We start from the raw sequence: 20,658 nt of genomic DNA on the forward strand, positions 1-20,658 counted from the left end.
GGGATACGTCCCAGGAAGCGAAGTCCCCAATAGAGAAGGTTTGGGCTGGGGTTGGGGAAACAGCTCTGGTTCTTCTAGATGGCTGGGGTCTAGACGGCGAGCTGGCCGCACCCCCATCAGCCCTCCCCCCGACTTTAAAGTCTCTTCTTGAGGCTATGCAAGGGATGCACAGTGTCACGCGGACAGACATCTCTTGTGAATGGACTCAGGAATTCTTCGTGGTGCTGCATTATTTCACTCTGGGGACAGAGATGCTGGGGTGAGAGGTTGCCCCGTCTGCTCTGCACCTCCAGGGAACCCCCACCCCCCACCCACACACACCTCCTTGGGCCTAGCGTCCGGGTTCCTTCCCCTCCCTCCTTCCCTCTTTCTCCTTTTGCCTACCTCCTCCCCCTCTTTGCCTCCCCCCGCGTCGGCCGGGCGTCATCGCCCCCTTTCCCCTCCCATCTCCAGGCCGGCGCGCAGCTCAGCTCTGGCCTCCTCCGCAGTCTCCGCCACGAGCCGCTGGTGGTGCTGGCGGGTCCGCGAGGCTCGTGGCAGCAGCCCCCGCCCGCCCTCGCCAGCGCTGGGACCGCCTCGGGGGCCTTTGAGTCGAGCTGGGCAGCGTCCCGGGCACCGGGCACCGAATATGCTTCGCAGGTAAGGACGGAGCCCCCCGCGGACAGGGCAAAACCCTAGAATCTGCAAGTTTCTGCGAGAAAGGCAGACCCACCCGAGGAGAGCTTCTTTGAGGGGCTCTAAGGATATGGATCAAACTTAGCACTTTAAGTCCTCAAAGAAACTACTGTCTCAATAGGCAACTCTGTGTGCCGGCCTCTGCACAGTTTAATATTAGCAGTTACAGTGTTTGCATTGGACTATAAACGGAATTCTTTCTGCTTAAGCAGTACCAGAGGGGACCCTCTTTATTTTTATGATTATTAACAGATGCCATTGAAAAAGGTGTAAAACCATTCTTGGAAAGCCTACTCTGGTTGAAAGCCTCTTTGGCAGGGTTACTATGAAAGCTAGGAACCTCTGTCTCTCTAGCTCATCAACTTGGCTGCACAGGTCAGCAAAAGGAGCAGTGAAAAACATTTTTAAAATGAGAAGGTGAAATGAAATGGAAAAGTCTTGTACTTGTTTTAAAATACCAAAAAAAGGGGAGGGGGCATGTAGATAGACAAAGCAAGATTGACAGAATACTGGTAATTATTGAAGCAGGGTGATGGGCACATGGGTTACACTTTTTTCTCCGCCTTTTTATACTTTCCCTCTACTTTTGTGTAGTTGGGAAATGTTCTCCAATAATAAAGTTTTTTTTGCAAAGTTGTAGAAACACTCCCACCTACTTCCTTTGACCTTTTTACCCTGTCATTGATTTGAAAAGAAGCTGCTTGCCCCATGTAGGTATTTCCCCCCTTTTATTAACCCTTCTCACTTCTGAAATTAATTCTCATTTTATCCCAGGGCATTTGTCTCTACAGAGGATTATAAAAGTCATATTTTGCTGCTTGGAGAATTATGCCTAGAATCTGGTTTTTAATTTAGAAGAGAGAATGTACACATTCCAGCCAAATAAGACATCTAGGCTGGAAAGCAGTGGCCAAGTATGTGGAATTTTATTTTTATTAGGAAATCTTAGAGGAGCCCCTTTAGTACAAGAAGAGGCGGGGCATGAATACTCTGCCCACTTTTCTTCCAGACAACCTGGAAACCTGTAGACTCAATCTTTTTCATGTTTTTTAAATGTGAGATTGTTTAGCTCAGTGCTTGGCACATAGTATGTGCTCATTATATGTTCAAATAAACAACTGCTAATGTGAGTTAATTTTCCCTATTGAGTAAATTATTTATCTTTCTCTGCCCAGTGCTCAAATATCCGAGGCAAGCATACTGCATTTTAACAGTAGGATCAGGCTTGGAATTTTGGAGGCTGAGTTAACTCTGCAGATGAGAAATCGGAGAGGAGAGGTTAGGAAACAGCAAAAATCAAATTAGTGGTGTAAAAGTTATTTTAGAACTTTGCTTAACCCCATTTTTCTTTCAAAGCTTCAAATAGGTTAAACTGATACATGATTAGCCGAAAGGATTGTGATCGTAAGATGCTCCGAAGACTGATGAGTAGCGAACCTGGTACATTTACATATATTCTTTGGTCTCAAAGGCCAACTTGCAAGATAAAAAATAAGTCAGGAGCCATACGCTGTGCACTTCCTATGTCATTGTATGGGAGAGCCAGCAGAGTGTTTGCTTGGGGCTCCCAAAAGTGCCATGCACCCCAAAGTTGATTTACACACCGCATATCCATTACATGAATCGAAACGTACATCTCCTGGAAAAATAGCTAAAAAACAAAGGGGGGTTTTATTTTTTTTTATTGTGATGAGAAACAGAAGTTGTGGGTTACTGTAAAATAATCAACTGTGTAACTTTACCATCTTCCTTTCCCTCAAGTACTGCCAAATTTTTAAAGCAGACATTACTTTGTCTCCATTCCTGAAGCTAAACTTGAAAATAGTGCTATGGTATGATATTTTGAATAGAAATTGGCATTTTGTCAATGAACTTCTTGCCATTTCTTCGCAGCATTGAGTCAGTGGAGAGCTTACCCTTTGGTAATGGATTATAAAATATTTGATAAACATATGTGAAATATTTGGCAAGTTGAAGCTTTTTCTTTGGGTTGAAATGACTTGCAGCACATTTCGGGGACTCTTCAGCCGTGCTGTAGGTCACAGTGGAAGTGTGCTGGCACGACAATGGTTTTTGGAAAACCACCTGCCAGAAAATTGTCTGGCTGTAGACAGCATCTTCAGCCCTCAGTTCATCAGGATAGGCTCTGTGGCCTGTAGGTGGGTTTTCTAAATGTGATAAATTCCATATGTGACAACCATTTAGTATATTATTAGCCAGTTGGACTTATCCCCCTGCTGAATCCTACGTGCTTTTAAAATAAGCTCTGTATCATAGCTCAGTGAACGTAAACAATTTAAACTCAGGACTTTAGCTTCACCATCAGCAGGCTAGTTCTGCCATCTAGTGGTGGAAGTATGGACAGCAGGCCAGGGACCAGCAATAGAAGCTTCTCAAAGATCACCGATGAGTAAGTTACTTGTGTTTCTCATTTGTGGTTTAATCTGAGACTTCAGAGCTGAAAGGTATCTTAGAAGTGTTCTACTCCAGCTCTGTAAATCAGGAGGATTACCGCAGAGATTCTTAAACAAAGAAAGAAACTTTGAAATGATGCATAACCTAGTAAGCACCCAGCATGCCTTTGTGGAATAAACAAATTTCTCCACCCTGTTCCAGCTCTTGTCTCTCTTTAGCAACGTTGCTCCATGCCACCATAAAGTTTTAATAGGATCTTCTATTTTTAGTTCTCAAACTGCATGACTGTATGATTTTCCATGAAATGAAAATCTCCGTTTATGTCCTAGTCTCTGGACCAAACTTTCTTTCCCACTTTCTACCACTCCCTACTGTTCTTTCTTTCTAAACATCCAGAGTAGACAGTTGTAAAAACTAGACTCTTATCTTTACTGCTGCTATAAAAATTATCAAAAATTTAGAGACTTAAAACAACAACACATTACCTTACAGTTCTGGAGGCCAGACGCCTAAAGAGGGTCAGCAGGGTTGCATTCCTCCTGGGAATTCGAGGAGAGAATTTGTTTCCTCACCCTTTCTGGGTTCTAGAGGCCGCCCACATTCCTTAGCTTGCAGGCCTGCAACACTCCAACCTCTGCCTCGTCTTCTCGGCTCCTCGTCAAGCTTCACCCTTCTTCATATAAGGATCCCGGTGATGAATGGGTCTCACCTGGAGAATCCCAGCTAATCTCCTCATGTCGAAATCCTTCACCAAATCACATCTGCAGTCTTCTTGACCATGTCAGAAACATATCCACGGCTTCTGGGGATTCAGATATGGCATTTTGGGGAGCCATTATTTGGCATACCATAGTGAGGTGCCCGACAGATGGAGATGTATGAAATCCCTTATAAATATCTACCTATGTTTTGACTCCTATTGTTTGATGTTAATAGTAGTAACTGCTGTCATTTGTGAGTGCTTGCTGTGCTCTGGGCACGACGCTTATATACGTCATATTAGTTTCTCACAAAACTACCGTAAAATTTTATTCGTGTTTTAACCACTGTAGGAAATAATGTTGGGAGAGGTTAAGTAACCTTCACGGAATCATACTGCCAGGAAGTCACAAGTATACTCAAGTCGGTTTGCCCTCAAAGCCCACTGCCTCCATAACTGTTGAAACACCTGTGTTCTTGCTGTCCACCGTGGTTCCATCGCTAACACGGTTACTTTCTCATCACTGTGATCCCATATACTTTGTAACTTAGTTTTTTTTAGTGTTTATTTACTTTTGAGAGAGAGAGAGAGAGAGGGAGGGAGGCATGAGCAGGGGAGGGGCAGAGAGAGGGAGACACAGAATCCGAAGCAGGCTCCAGGCTCTGAGCTGTCAGCACCAGCCTGACGCTGGGCTCAAATTCACAGATGGAGAGATCGTGACCTGAGCTGAAGTCAGACACTCAACCGACTGAGCCACCCAGGAGCCCCATGTTGTAACTTAAATGTGGCCTCCATTCCATGTTCCAGTCAGGGAGTGACATTAGGTGAGGGCCTCCGGGAGGCAAGGAATTTAGACTTTACAGAATCCCCATTCTCCCCTGCATCTCTCCCAGTTGGTGAAAGTGACTGTTAAAGCTTTTAAACGTGATCTCCCCAAGGTGACCTGTGTCATGCCCTCTGCACACCTGCTTGTTCTCCCTGGTAATACCCTTCCCCTCTTGCCGTGGCCTTTTGCCCAAACCAGCACTACTCTCTGCAGTTATTGAGAGCATCTGGGCCGGGCCCCAGTGACTCCCTGTTGTGTGTCAATCTTCACACCTGTTGTGTGTCAGTCTTCCACCGGGTAGGTGGGGGTGAAAGTAGGGGAGGAGAGAAGACGGACATGCGCATTTTCGCGTCTATGTAGTGTGTAAATGTAGGCAGTGCTGTTGGGAGGGGCAGGTGGTTGGAATCATGGATGGCTAAATACGGCACAGGCATGTTGTAAAAAAGTGGGTATGTGATCATTTCTGTGTCCTAGCACACACATCAGGTCGACATTGGTGTTGGCCCTCCAAGGTCTTTCATCTGAGCAGTGCCTGACCCACACTACCCATAGAAAATGTTTGACAGGTTAATGCAAAATTATGTTCCCTGGCAGTGTGGTATACACTTGAGTTTGGACAACTATGTCACCAATATCACCATACATAACAAGGGGCCGATGCAAACACAGGCCTGAGTAAGTGAGAATCTCTTACCTGGTGAGGGAAGGTAACTTGGTGCAGATTCTTGACGGTAAGTCAGCATCCTTATTTTCACAGGCAGGAAAAATATTTCATGTGAAATATTTAATACAGTGACCAATCATCTAATCTTTCATTAATCCACCTACCTACTTAAGCTAAACTATACACTTCTCCAGGTAAACAAAACAAAACGAAACAACAGAAGAGAAACTGAATCCTAGAATATAATTATGTCATGCCATAGTAAAATTCTATACACTATAGATAGACTCGCTCAAAAGGTTAGGTTTTTATTTCACGGTAAACTGCTCCCTTGTAGTAATTATTTTGACATTGACCCTGTTTCTTTTTAAGCTGAGGGCCTGATGCCATTCTAGAATTCCTAATGTAGATCCAGGCTATAAATAAGACACAGGAAATGCAATTCGAGTGTTCTGTGGCTGGGTAATGTTTAATCACACTTAAGTTTAATAGCTCTGAGAAAAATATATTACAAAGCCACAGATATTCACAGACATGAGTAATTAGGAAAGCATTCATGTGGGAAGTCTCTAAAATGTAGCTGTCCTTGAACAAAAAACATAGCAAACAAAACAAAGAAAAGGGGAGTTTGAGAGTGTGTCTGAAACTCTTCTGAAATAAAAAAATATATATATATTTGTTTAGTTTTAGAAAAGTAGGAGTGTTATAGCTGTGGCTTATGTAATAAACTATTTTAAAGTGATAGTCATTCAGCCATTAGAGTAATAATTATAAAAGAACCTATTATTGACTGCTTTACTGTGCTCTGGGCTTACAGATCATTCTTTGGATATACCATCTTGTTTAATCTCCATGATTACGTTATGAGGGAGAGATTACTGTTCTCCCCACTTTGCAAATGAGGACGCTGAAACTGAGCATAGTGAACTGCCCAAATTCATATGTCTAATACGTGGTCAAGATGAGACTCAGCCCAAGTGTTCTTACTCCCTGGTCTATACACATAACCACTCCGCTGGACGGTTGCTCCAGGATTCCAAATACGTTAGCCATCACAGGTCTAAGAAAGCATAAGCAAACAGAGGGTGATAGTAAGTTCTCTCTCGAGTTTCATGTGGTCATTGCTATTAATCTGGACCAAGAACAAGTGTGAAGTAATATCTACTCCATCGGTGAGAATTTTTCTACAAAGCCTGATTCTTGCTCCTCCCCTGATTCCCTTCCACTCCGTTTGTCTCCATGATCCAACCCATAATCTACTGTGTGTACACTGACTCATGGTGGAGAGTCAAGGCTGCAACCTCACTTTTGCTAACCAGAACTGGTATTTGAAGCCCCAAATCCAAGGCATCTGGAAAGTGACAGTGAAGGTCACAGTTATAATGGGAAACAGGAAAAAGGAGGAGGAGGAGGGAAGACACTGGACATTAAAGCTTTCAAAATGTTATGGCTGCCCTACCAGTTGGGACTGTGTCTCTTTAGATCAATGAGTTGGTGCTTTTTGGATGATGGGCACATGTGGATGTGTTGTCCACTGAACCATGGATTGTTCTATCAGTAAGAGCTATCATTTACCTTACACTGACACTTTACCACAAGGCAAACTTAGATTTTCCAAAAGAAAGTGTCCTTAAACATTTGTCCAATTTTAAATTACAGGCCAAATTGGACAGGCTAACTGAATTCATGTCCTCTTATTACTGTGATTCTGAGGTTGTATTTCAAGGCTCTGCCCTTCCCATGCCCAAGGATAGATGTGGGCATAGCTTTTATTCCTGCGGTGCACTGTAGCAGGGCTCCCTCAAAGGGCACCAGACAGGGCTGGCAAATCCATGCTGTCTTATAATTTGTAGCATCAGATGTTGGAAGCATTGCTTACAAGCCTACTGAATTTTTTTTTTTAATTGAAGTAGAGTTGACACACAATGTTACATTAGTTTCTGGTGTACAACATAGTGATCTGACAACCCCATAGGTGATGCTCACCCGAAGTGTAGCTACCATGGGTCACCATACAGCACTATTATACCATCGACTATATTCCCTAAGCTGCCCCTTTTATTTTGTAACTGGAAGCCTGTGCCTCCCATTCCCCTTTACCCATTTTGCTCTTTTGCTCCCCAACTAGCCCACTGAATTTGGATATTTTCAGATGTATTATTAAATCACTTATATAAAAGAATATCTTTTCTTTATTAATGGCTGAACCATTTGATATTGGCAATGGCTGACATAGTAAAAGAGCAAAGTCAAGAATAAAGTTGTTCACAAAGATGAAGTAGAGGTCACTTAAAACTTGGTGAAGCAATCATCCCTGGGAAAGCTGCCTTCTGGTGTATGGCTCAAGATGCTGCCCCAGGGCCTTTACCGCTGCAGTGGTTCTCAGACTGTACTGAGTATCTGAATCTCCTGGAGGGCTGGTCAAAACATGGATAGCTGGGAACCCCATCTCCCACTCCCCCCCACCCCCATTCTGATTCTGGAGAATTGTGGAAAGTAGCTCTGGGTTGGACCCTGAGAATTAGCATTTTTAACAAGATCCCAGGTGATGCTGCTGCTGGTCTGGGACTGCAATCTGGGCATGCCTTGATAGGACAGAGTTTATTTTGCCATACACAAGTGTGGAATTTTATTAACAAACCAATAACATTCTTTTGAGTTGTTCATGTTTCATTTTGAGTTTGAAGGCAGGAAAAATACCAATGTCCCAGCTCAAAGCAGTCAGGCAGGAGGCGTTCCCTCTTCCTCACAGGAGGGTCAACCTTTTTTGTTCTATACAGACCTTCAACTGATTGGATGAGACCCACCCACATTCAGAAGGGAAGTCTGCTTTTCTCAGTCTACCAATTTGAATGCTACTCTCTTCCAGAAACACCTTCACGGATGCACCCAGAATAATGTTTGACCAAACATCTGGGTACCCTAGTACCAACTAGTCAAGTTGACACATATAAGTTGCCATTACATGGGGCTTTCTTAAAAGTCTGCCTAGAGAATTATGGCACAAAGTGCATGTTTTGTTTGGTAAAGAGTAGATGAACTTCTATATTTGAGCTTACTACTCTAGTTCAATGATCTGTGTAGCAAAAGATCATCTTGTCAATTATCATTTAATATTTGCATTCTGCCTTTCTAATCCCTAACTAGCTTTAGTTGTAAGACAAGATTAAATAGCAGTCAAAAGAAAAAAAAACAAAAACAAACCTAACTGGACTGGAGAAACAATATCATGGTACCATGACTTAGATGTCTTCTGTTTTGCCTAGGAATGCCTTTCACACATTTTTACTCCTTGGATAATTAGTATCAACTGTTAAAATGTACAGAGTGATTCTTTGTATTTCTCAACATGGACATTTGATGTTCTGTCTTTGGTGTATTCTTATATTAAGTTCACAATGGACAGCTTTTGTCATTAAGGACTAAATGAAAAAAAAAAAACCCAATTTTTAAAAATTATTTTTCCCACACTAAAAAATTTCCTTGATTGAAATTTTGCTAAGAATCAAGTAGATAATATCAAATACACACACAGTTTTCTAAATGTTTATTTATTTTGAGAGGAGAGAGAGCACATGCACATGCATGTATGTGTGTGTGCAAATGGGGGAGGGGCAGAGAAAGAGGGAGACAAAAAATCCCAAGCAGGCTCCATGCTCAACACAGAGCCCTACATGGGGCTCAGTCTCACAAACCGTTAGATCATGACCTGAGCCAGAATCAAGAGTTGGGCATTTAACCAACTGAGCCACCCAGGCGCCCCTACATACATTTTTAAAATAGTCTATTTTGCTCTGTTGTTAGGCCTAGAGGCAGCAAATAGGTCTCTGATTTTAGCATTTTTTTTTTTAAAGGCAAAGGCGTAATTTTTCATCATGGGAACTACCCACTTAAACATGATTTCAAGGCCTCAATAGGTTTACTGAGTTGTCAGCCCTTTTCACTCCAACTGAATTAAATAAAATTGACAAAGTGACATACTCATTGTGAAAATTATAACAAAAGAAAATACTAACTGGCTCAACAAAATAATTACCAATATAATTACTACTTTGTATAAAGTGACATTTGCCATGCGGATGATTAGAAAATATTGTGACTGAGTGTGGAGTTTTTCTGAACAATGTTCGTTATTGATTTTTTGATGATACCCATCACTGTGTACAGAAGAATGCCCTCTCTCCAAAATAAACTGCAAGCTATTTAGCAAACAAAACAGCCTAATATTAACCTGAATTATCATTACTCAGCAGTCAAGTATGGGCAGATAAAAAAATGAAATTGCAAAACTTCAATGTAATTTTGCTGATACCAAATCATGGTATTCTAAATTTGCTTAATGTGTTCAAATATATGATGAAACAAATGAATTATGTCATGTTTCACTGAATATATCATGCTTAAACAGTAAAATGGCTCATGTAGTATGCATTTCTGTTCTATCAAAAGAATGTTATTAGTGTGTTAACAAACTTCTCTACTTACGTATGGCAAAATGAACTCTCATGTCAAGAGATGCCCATATTCAACCCTGCCTCAGAGACAATTTTTGCTTCTCATGGCAGTGCACAGGATCTCATAATGTGCCCTGGGTTGTGGGCCATTCCTAATATTTCTCATTAGTTTCTTTTCCATGAAAAAAAATAAAATAAAGCTCATCAGAAAGCACTGAGGGTAAAGGTATTGTAGGAATAATCTAACCTTGAATCATCTGGTTTTCTATAAAATGAATAGCATACGGTGAGCCTTGGTATTTTAACGATTAGTTAAAATACACGTGGAGCATAGGTCACGAATAATAGTGACCTAGAAGTTCAAAATTGCTGCTGTAAAGAATGCCACCACTGTCTCCTACCCACACAAATGAAAACTGACAAACATCAATTTGATGAAATAGATTTACATACCAGGGAGCCTAGAGAAGCAGGAAAAGAGGGCAAGAAGATGTAGACAACAGAAGAGGTATTATATAATGTATAAAGTACTGAAAACTTAAAAGATGTTTAACACAAAAGCACTGCTCTTAGATGATGAAACTAACGATAAAAGGGACTATAGTTAATCAGGATCATGTTCCCCCAAGTGGCAAATTCAGAACCACCGCCTTAAATTCTTGCAACTAATTTTAATACACAGTAAGCTTCTACTGTGAAGCATTTTTGTACATTACTTTGCTTAGATGGTAGTTCCAAGCACAGCTTTTTTTTTTTTTTTTTAATTTTAACGTTTATTTTTATTTTTGAGACAGAGAGAGACAGAGCATGAACGGGGAGGGGCAGAGAGAGAGGGAGACACAGAATCTGAAGCAGGCTCCAGGCTCCGAGCGGTCAGCACAGAGCCCGACGTGGGGCTCAAACTCACGGACCGCGAGATCATGACCTGAGCCGAAGTCGGATGCTTAACCGACCAAGCCACCCAGGCGCCCCCAAGCACAGCTTTTTAAAAAACGCATGGCACATTGCACCATCAGTGAGTTTGGTCAGCAAACCATGGTTTAAGGGAATTCAGTGTATTCCAATGAACATTGTTTGAGCTCTGTGCTAGGCAATTATACTCTAGAGATGAGGAATTTATGATCCTTGCTCTTAAAGAGCGAAGTGCAGGGGGAAGAGCATGACATCTGCTGCTACCTTTATTTCTAAATCATCTGGAAATAATGTTGTAGGAGACCTAGGGAGTGTGGCTCAGGCAATAAGGGACCACAGTTTGTCACCCCATCTTACCGTCCCATGCATTGGGCTGTCTGGGAGGTAGAGGCAGAAATGGCAGGTGGGGGTGGGGGGAGGTGGGTTAGGCCTGGTGCAAAGAAGGTGGGGTGAAATACAGTTTACTAATTTTGGAAGTTTGTGTGCACCTTCTAGCAGGGTGTTTATCTAATCTCAGCAAAATTGAAGTACCGTGAAAATAAGGACTATTTGGTGGTGATGGTACATTTAAGACTCAAGGCCTAAATGAAATGATAAGTAACATATTTAAAAAGAGAACCTTATAAAGCGTCACTTTCTCTTTATATTTTTAAGGACAAAAGAGAAGAACAAAATGGAAAACGTGCTATTTTGTTGGATATTTTTCACCCTCGGGTGGACCCTCACTGATGGATCTGAAATGGAACAGGATTTTATGTGGCACTTGAGAAAAATACCCCGGGTTGTCAGTGAAAGGACTTTCCGTCTCACCAGCCCCACCTTCAAGGCAGATACTAAGATGGTGCTAGATAGAGTGTGTGGCATTGAATGCCAGAAAGAACTCCCAGCTCCCAGCCTTTCTGATCTGGAAGACTCTCTTTCCTATGAGACTGTCTTTGAGAATGGCACCAGAACCCTGACTAGAGTGAAAGTCCAAGATGTGCTCCTTGAGCCAACTCAGAATATCACCACAAAAGGAGCACTGGTGAGGAGGAGAAGGCAGGTTTATGGCACAGACAGCAGGTTCAGCATCTTGGACAAAAGGTTCTTAACCAATTTCCCTTTCAATACAGCTGTGAAGCTCTCCACAGGCTGCAGTGGTATCCTCATTTCCCCCAGCCACGTTCTAACAGCGGCCCACTGTGTGCATGATGGAAACGACTACATCAAAGGGAGTAAAAAGCTAAGGGTAGGGTTGTTGAAGATGAGAAATAAGGGTGGTGGCAAGAAACGTAGAGGTTCTAAGAGGAGCAGGAGAGAGGCGAATGGTGGTGACAAGAGAGAAGGTACCAAGGTGAATCTGGAGAGAGACAAGGCTGGAAGAAGAAGAAGAAAGGAATCTGGTCGGGGCCAGAGAGTTGCTGAGGGGAAGCCCTCCTTCCAATGGACCCGGGTCAAGAATACCCACATCCCCAAAGGCTGGGCTAGAGGAGGGAGAGGGGAAGCCGCTTTGGACTATGACTATGCTCTTCTGGAATTGAAGCGCCCTCATAAAAAGAAATATATGGAACTAGGAATCAGTCCAACCATCAAGAAGCTGCCTGGAGGAATGATCCACTTCTCAGGATTTGATCGTGATAGGGCAGATCAATTAGTCTACCGGTTTTGTAGTGTGTCTGATGAATCCAATGATCTCCTCTATCAATACTGTGATGCTGAGTCGGGCTCCACTGGTTCTGGGGTCTATCTTCGTCTGAAAGAACCAGACAAAAAGAACTGGAAACGCAAAATCATTGCGGTCTATTCAGGCCACCAGTGGGTGGATGTCCATGGCGTTCAGAAGGACTACAATGTGGCGGTGCGCATCACTCCCCTCAAGTATGCCCAGATTTGCCTCTGGATTCATGGAGATAATGCCAACTGTACTTACGGCTGATGGAAATCTGAAACGAGTCAATGGATTACCTAAATCGCGGAGCAAACCAGTTATTATGGTAGCAAGATCACTTCATAGGTTATGCCCGGACTTGAACCCTATCAATAACAATTCAACATTTTTATAAATTTACCTTTTCAAAATTAGAAGCTTTTCATATGTTTAAAAAATACTTAGGTACAAATACTGAAACTAGACGGGCACCTCAATGTCAAGTATATATTCTTCTTTTACATAGTGATAAGTATCATTTGTGGGAAGTCTTTTGTTTCTCTCTGCCTTCTTAAAATTAGTCACTCTTTAAAAGTTCAAACTGGTATTATACACAGTATGATTTTTCAGTGGACTTATTCTCAGGGTCCTACTCTAACAAGAATCTAATAGGGTGCTGGTTGCATATTAAATGTGAAACTGCATATACAGACATAGACAGTGTCAGGGTGGAGACGATGACTTACAATAGTTTGTACTACTTGGAGATGGACCCATTCAGTTCATGCCCTCTGTGCTTATATTATGCTTTCTGTTGGGTCTGAGAAACTTTGGTTTAGATTTTTTTTTTTTTTTTAAGAATTACAAGGTACAGCAAACTTTATAAGCAAAGCTATCAACTGTTTCACTGCTTTAAAAAATATCAGTTGAAGTGTTTATTATTTAAAAATGAGAGACATACTTTGTTCTATGAAATAAATCTAGTTGAAAAAATAGGGAAGCTGAGACATTTTAAGATCTCAAGTTTTTATTTAATACTGAAAGCATAGACTTTTCATGAATGCAGAGGGAAGACAGTTAAAAAGTTACAAATGATCATGTATTGAAAGCCTCATCGTTTTATGCTATAGTTTTCTGTGTATGAGGTGTTAGAGTTTTAGGACAAGGAATTTTATTTAGTCTTTTTCAATAGAGAATCTTTTTCCCATTGACATGACAGATCTCAGCTTTCTTAATAGAGCCATACACATATTATTTTGGCTATTTTTCTGCCTAATAATTTTAGATATATCCCTAAAAATGAATATAATTTACAAATACAATTTTTAAAAGGAGGTTCTGATTATTTTCATTAGGGACCAAGGCTGTACGCTCCTTCCGGCCACCATGGCCGCCTGAGCAGACAGAATCCAATGACTGCCTTCAGGCACAACACAGAGTAGTTACATATTTCTTGAATGAGCAGATATTTTGCTGAATCGTTGTAAAAGGGGGTTAGTTCAGGCCATTATGTTGAAAGGGTTGTAGTGATTTGCTGTTGAGCACACCATAAAATTCGGGAATGGCAGGCCTAATTTCTGGTCTGCTATTTTTGGCAGTTTCTACGGCACACATTCCTTTTTCTCATGACTCACCTAAGTCATTGATTCTGCTGGAGTCAAAATTTATTTTACCTATTATTTTTTTTAAGAGAATGGGGAGTTATACCCTTGATTAGTATGCAAAAGAGTATTGGATTAGGTTATGATAAAAGGTGATTTTATGAATGTTGTCCAAAATACCTGGAATTTAATACGAGTATACATACTTTTATGGTGTGAATCTGTTTAAAAATCATTCAATAAAAATTTAAAAAATTAATCATAACTCTTATTGTATCTGTATATATGTATATACAGGGTTTCAGGAAATATTAAAATGTGTCATTTATTTAAAAAAAAGATTTTATTTAATTCTGAATGCATTTCACCAAGCAGGATTTTATCCTTGGTGCCAGGGGAATAGGGCTATTGACTCAAAAGTTTTGATGCAATCTTTTTTGGGGAAACATCTATATGATCACTGCAACGGAAAGTGTTTCAACGTGATTTTTGCACGCTTATGTGTTTGCAAACACACAATCTTCATCTTTGATTCTTAGGAAATACTTCTTGGGATTTGATTCAGTTCAGAGTAATTTAGGGTGCTTGGTATCAATCGTTTAGAGCTTAAGCTTAAATTCTGAATACATATAATTTCCCTAAGATCATTATACTTTTCAAAACTGTAAAATTTAGCTTATTTTATTTGCAGAGATTTATTTTGTTCTCTCCTCTTCTGTTTTCCAAGTGAATCATGAGTCTTATATGACCTATTTAGGACCACTAAAGTATACTACATTACTCAGAAGGTTGTAATGCACATACTTTCCCTGTCATGCTTATCAGACTTGAAATAGAAAATTAAATCGAATTCACTTGGCTGAAGAAATACATTCATGCACACATATGATGTCTGCTGTGTGCAAAGGACTATAGTGACCTTCTGCTTGAAAAGAAACTTATCAACGATTGAGCTCAAATAACTACAGTATTTACAAAACAAATGAAATTGAAAATCGTGAGGTTTTTTTCTTTACCCAAATAATGTATTTCATTTTATTTGTTTTTTTCTTGCTCAAATGGATGAGTGTGTGGGCAGAAGAGACATTTCTTTTTTCCTTTTTTGATGTGCTTATTTAAATTCCAAATGTGTTTTTTAATTTTAATTTTTTATTTTTTAAGTGTATTTATTTTGAGAGAGAGAGAGAGAGAGAGAGAGAGAGAGACAGCAAGTGGGGAGGGGCAGAGAGAGAGGAGAGAGAGAATCCTAAGCAGGCTCTGCACTTTGAGCATGGAGCCGGACATGGGCTTGAACTACGAACCTCAAGATCATGACCTGAGCTGAAACCAAGAATCGGACACTTAAACTAACTGAGCCACCCAAGTGCTCCCCAAATGTTTTCTTTGAAAAAAGATTTAAATGTATGTACGAACAAGACCAGAGTTCCAGACAAATCATTACCTTTTATATTTTTAGATCAAAGAATTCTTTGAAATTCTTTTTTCATAGAAAGAATCTCAGAATTAGAAGAGACCATAAAGATCATTTAGTTTAACTCCAAAATTTAGATTTTAATTTCCATCCACAGCACTCCATTCAAGTAGTTGTCCAGTAATAAAAACTTTTTACCACCTAAATATTGATTAGTTATTAAAATTAAGTCAGGAATTTAACTTTTAAAAATTATTAGTTCAGTTTGCTACATTGTACAAAAATTATATGGCTTATCTTGCATTTTATCCCCATCTTCACATTTCAATTACTCAATTCTTTGACTCAATTCTTTGGCAAATTGGGTGTTTACTCATCAAAAGTAAACTGTGAGCCTTAATTAAGTATATTGGGGTAAGGCAACTGAACCAAGCACAAGGATTACAAGGATGAGGATCTATAGCTATAAATAGCCTGGAAATAGCATCATTATTCTTAAATTTTTTTTTTTTAACGTTTATTTATTTTTGAGATAGGGAGAGACAGAGCATGAACGGGGGAGGGTCAGAGAGAGAGGGAGACACAGAATCTGAAACAGGGTCCAGGCTCTGAGCAGTCAGCACAGAGCCCGACGTGGGGCTCGATGCGGGGCTCGAACTCCCGGACCGCGAGATCGTGACCTGAGCCGAAGTCGGACGCTTAACCGACTGAGCCACCCAGGCGCCCCAGCATCATTATTCTTTAATGTGATGTCCCTCTCATGATTATATTTTGGCTACTGATTTTAAAGATTATCTGCTAAGGCTTAGAAACTAGTTTTATGTTAGTAAACATTTCCAATTAATTAATGGAAGAATATTATATATATCTATATCTATATCTATATATATATAGATATATATATTCCCCCCCCCCCCCCCCCCCAGCTAGAATTGCTCTTTCATTAAAGCCCTAACCATTAGGTTCAAAAGATACTTGGGAGATTGGGTCTAATTGATCGTGAAATCTTTTTCTCGTCAGATGAGGTGAGTTATGGATGGATTCACGATTCTTTATTGAGCCACTATTTAACTGAGGGGGGAAACCTCTTAGATGGTTTCCTGCCCTACTCACAAATAAAGCCCAGGGAGGGAACTTCCTTGTCTACTTCTTTCTGTATTTAATAACTGGCAGTTTGATTGTTTAGTTCAACTGTCTAGAGCATGGCGGCCAACTTAACCTGTGATCCAAATCTAGGCTAGTTTGTTTCACTTGCAGGTGAGGTGTTGTCTTAGCTGGGCTGTGGTAACAAAATGCCATAGACTGCGTGGCTTAAACAACAGAAATTTTGCTGGATACCATCTTGCTGTGGACTCACATGACCTCTTCTTTGTGAACAGTCAAGAGAAAATGCAAACGAGCTCTTTGGTGTCTCTTATAAGGATATAATCTCATTATAAGGGCCCCACCTTGATGACCTCACCTAAATCCAATTACCGTGCTAAGACCCCATTTCCAAATACCATGAATTTGGGGTGGGGGAACACTGTCCACAACAGGGGTCCATTCAAAAGCCACAAGTTACACCTTGTGCCAGGCTCAGGAAACCTCACAGACACCAGTCACCACAGGAACTAGGCAAAGGGTATGAGCAGCAGCTTAAGCCAACCAACATCATTCTCACCACTTTCATCATCATCACCTCAAGTGTTCAAACCTGGCACAGAGAAGGTGATCAATACATGCTAAGGAATATCACCAACTGTACCTTGAGGCTTCCTCTTTCAGGGTATTACTTTGTGCTATGTGACGGTGCTTCAAAAACTGGAGGTATCGGGGCGCCTGGGTGGCGCAGTCGGTTAAGCGTCCGACTTCAGCCAGGTCACGATCTCGCGGTCCGTGAGTTTGAGCCCCGCGTCGGGCTCTGGGCTGATGGCTCGGAGCCTGGAGCCTGTTTCCGATTCTGTGTCTCCCTCTCTCTCTGCCCCTCCCCCGTTCATGCTCTGTCTCTCTCTGTCCCAAAAATAAAATTAAAAAAAACAAAAAAAAACAACAAAAAAAACAAAACTGGAGGTATCATGTTAATTGTATATTGCACTAAAGATATAGCTACATATTTAAACAATGGAATGTTTATTTGTAATAATAATTTTATTATTGGAATACTGTAGCATGGCACTTAAGGAATCAGATATTTGCCATATTCCCTACTGACTGATGTGCGTGTTTCTGGATAAAAGTGCCTACAAACTGACAGGAGCCAGGCCCCTGTAGTACTCCTTATCCTCTCAATCTCCATGTAAACGTTTAATCAGATCATCTCAGCCTCAAAATTTTCCCCCAAAATCTTTTTGCTTTAGTAGTATTTAAAATTTTCAAAAATAAAAAATAAAATAAAATAAAATAAAATTTTCCACGGTGCCTGGGTGGCTCAGTCGGTTGAGCATCTGACTCTTGATTTCAGCTCAGGTCATGATCCCAGGGTCCTGGGATCAAGCCCCACCTTGGGCTTGTGCTGAGAATGGAGCCTACTTAAGATTCTTTCTTTCTCTGCCTCCCTCCCCCACTTGCACGCTCTCTCTCTAAAATAAAAAATAAAATAAAATAAAAAGTAAATAAATAAACATTTCCAATAACACCTTAAAATCCATTTACTTTTATCAAGCACTGGGGACAAGCAGACTACCTAGAATACGTTGCAATCAACATGATCATATGACCCATTATTGCCTTCCAGTGTGGTTTTACCAAACTGAGGCTATTTCTATCTATACTTGTAAATGCTTTACTAATACTTAAACTTGCATTTATGTTATTGAAATCCTCTATCTATTCATAAATGGAAAACGTGTGTATAGTTTCACACATGTGGCATAGATTAAAGGGAATACTTCAGAAACAGCTCAAACAGCTGAATATAGACTTTGGAAACTTCCTCTAGGCTCTTAGTCTGGTAACCATGCAGTTCCTTACTCTTCTATATATTTTACTCTTAATTTCATCAGTAATTTGTAATATGCCATGCAATTAATATCTGTTTTCTAGAATTTCTTTTGCAGGTAATTTCAAATGTCTAAAACGTCACAAAAAATATTATGTCAAACATGCGTGACATGAATCTGAATAATCTGAACAATAATATGAACAAATTTGGTAATCTGATTTCTCAAATTACAGTTAGAAGGCAGCTGCCAAGGCAAGTCTATAGCAGTCACAAGAAGGGACAGCCTGACAGAAAGAAGGATGCAGGAAAACTACTAAAGGACTTTTAAAAAAGGTATAAAAACTACAGAATTATAGTCATGTGGAGCTATTGAGCTTTGGGGAAGTTAGCTATGGGAACACACTGGCCTGTGAAGACATACCAATATATGGCATATTTATAATGATGATTACATGATCAATATTACATTTAGCTATATTCAGAATGAGTTTTGGAAGGCATTACACTGTAGAAAGATTTTTATCCAAAAAGCTTAACACATTTAAAAAAGAATTACAGTCTTGTTTAAAAGAAGAGAAACGTCAGTGGTTTACATAATTGACTTGTTTTTATGCTCCAACGAAATTCTAATCTCAAAAGTCAAGAAAAGTATCTTTCCCAAATATTTTATCAAACCCCCAGCATCCTTAACTGCTAAAATATTTGTGCATTTTGAATGTTAATGTGTGTTATTGAAAGTTTAGAATCTGTCATACAGCTGTATCCAATTTATGCATGCACGTAGCACTATGGCACGTAGATACAGCAACTCTGGTGTAATGGAAAAAATTGTCTACCCACGGTGGACTGCCTTGTATAATGTAAATGTTCAGCAAATATAATGTGCTGACAATTATAATTAGTATTATAAGATTGTAGAAATTACCTTCTATAATTGAAAGAAAGAGAGACTGGCATTTCCTAAGAGCAGAGACTAGCAATCATTCATCCTGAAGAGCAAGTGTGAGTGTGTACGAGTTTGTGTGTGTCACACGTGCTAGGAGCCTCTCTGAGTCTGGTACCCCTCCCCCCTTATGTTACTTCGAAGCTTCTAGCTTACTGGGGTTTAGCTAACGATGCAATGTTTTTCTAAAAACTGCCCATCAAGGAGCTTACAAACTAGACAAGCAATTCAGAGATTTCCTAAAAGTAATCTTTACAGTACTGAGGTTTCTGGATGGTAAGGAGGAGAAGGGTTCCAAGCACCTTCCCCTTATCAGCCCTTTTTTCCCATTGATTGGCAGGAGTTGAGACTTTGCAATTTTTGCTTTACTTAGAATTTAAACTACTGCTAATGACTCAGACCAGATCACACAACAACATAAATCTTAGGGTATAGGAGAATGTACTAGCACATACTAGAGAAATCTCTGGGAGAACACATGAATATTTTTTCCCCTCAAAACCACTTTAAATGGATCAGCTGTTAGAAAAACTTGCAGCTAACAATCTTAGAAGATACAACTTCAAATATTTCAAAAATTTTTCTTTGCATTACCTACAAAAATGCGTTTAGTTTTTCTTTTAAAAATCACTGTGTGCTTGGGAGCGCCTGGGTGGCTCAGTCAGTTAAGGTCTGACTCCTGATTTCTGCTCAGGTCATGATCTCATGGTTCATGGGGTTGAGCCCTGAGTCAGGCTCTGCACTGATGGTGTGGAGCCTGCTTGGGATTCTCTCTCCTCTCCCTCTCTCTCTCTCTCTGCCTCTCTCCCACTCATGCACATGCACTCTTCCCCTCTCTCTCAAAATAAATAAATAAACATTAAAAAAAAATCAGTATGGGCTTGGTGCCAAGATTCTACTGCCAAACAAAAGTACCACCTTATCAAGCAATTTCCTAAAAATAAAAGCATGTTATTTTTGAGACAGACCTGAATTTAGTATTTTGCCACCGCACTTGGAACATTTACTTTAAAAGACTTTCTTTGTGGCCTGGGAAAATAAATGACACTTCTGTACCCACCAAATAAGCAGTCGTGGCACTTCACGTTGCCTGGTCCAAGAGTGATGTGGTTCCACGAAAGGATGTCACTGGCCCACAGATGGCAGCATCTCTCTCCTGCACATACCCCCAAATTAAACCTTGGGTTTTGGTGGAAACTACTGTATCATAATACCGTATGGGCCACCTTTTTTTATGACTAGTAACTAAATGTCTCATTTTTTAGACTAGATGATACAAAACACTCTTTGTGGCTTTCCTATTTTGAAGTATTTAGACAATTTCTCTTTTGCTGGAATCATCTATAGCTTTTAAATAGAGCCACTCACTGTGATTCCATTGGATTTCTGGTTTTTCAGTGGTTTCCCTTAGCCTAGTGGTTTCCAAGTTTGGCTGCTCATCGGAATACCCGAGGGAATTATTTTAGGAAGCCTGTTTCCAGGGTCTCACCAAGATCTACCCTGGAAT

The 20,658-nt window shown here is 40.4% G+C and overlaps 1 protein-coding gene across 1 annotated transcript; it reads left to right on the top strand.

Moving 5' to 3' along the window:
• Positions 1-20: 20 nt before the first annotated feature.
• Positions 21-14,268, top strand: PRSS35 (serine protease 35). The gene is made up of 2 exons (XM_049653956.1): positions 21-639; positions 11,301-14,268. Exons 1-2 carry the CDS (start codon positions 200-202, stop codon positions 12,559-12,561), a joined length of 1,701 nt encoding a protein of 566 aa, XP_049509913.1. The 5' UTR covers positions 21-199; the 3' UTR covers positions 12,562-14,268.
• The last annotated feature ends 6,390 nt before the right edge of the window (positions 14,269-20,658 follow it).

This window comes from Panthera uncia (assembly GCF_023721935.1).
Source record: "Panthera uncia isolate 11264 chromosome B2 unlocalized genomic scaffold, Puncia_PCG_1.0 HiC_scaffold_24, whole genome shotgun sequence".
Taxonomy (NCBI): Eukaryota; Metazoa; Chordata; class Mammalia; order Carnivora; family Felidae; genus Panthera; species Panthera uncia.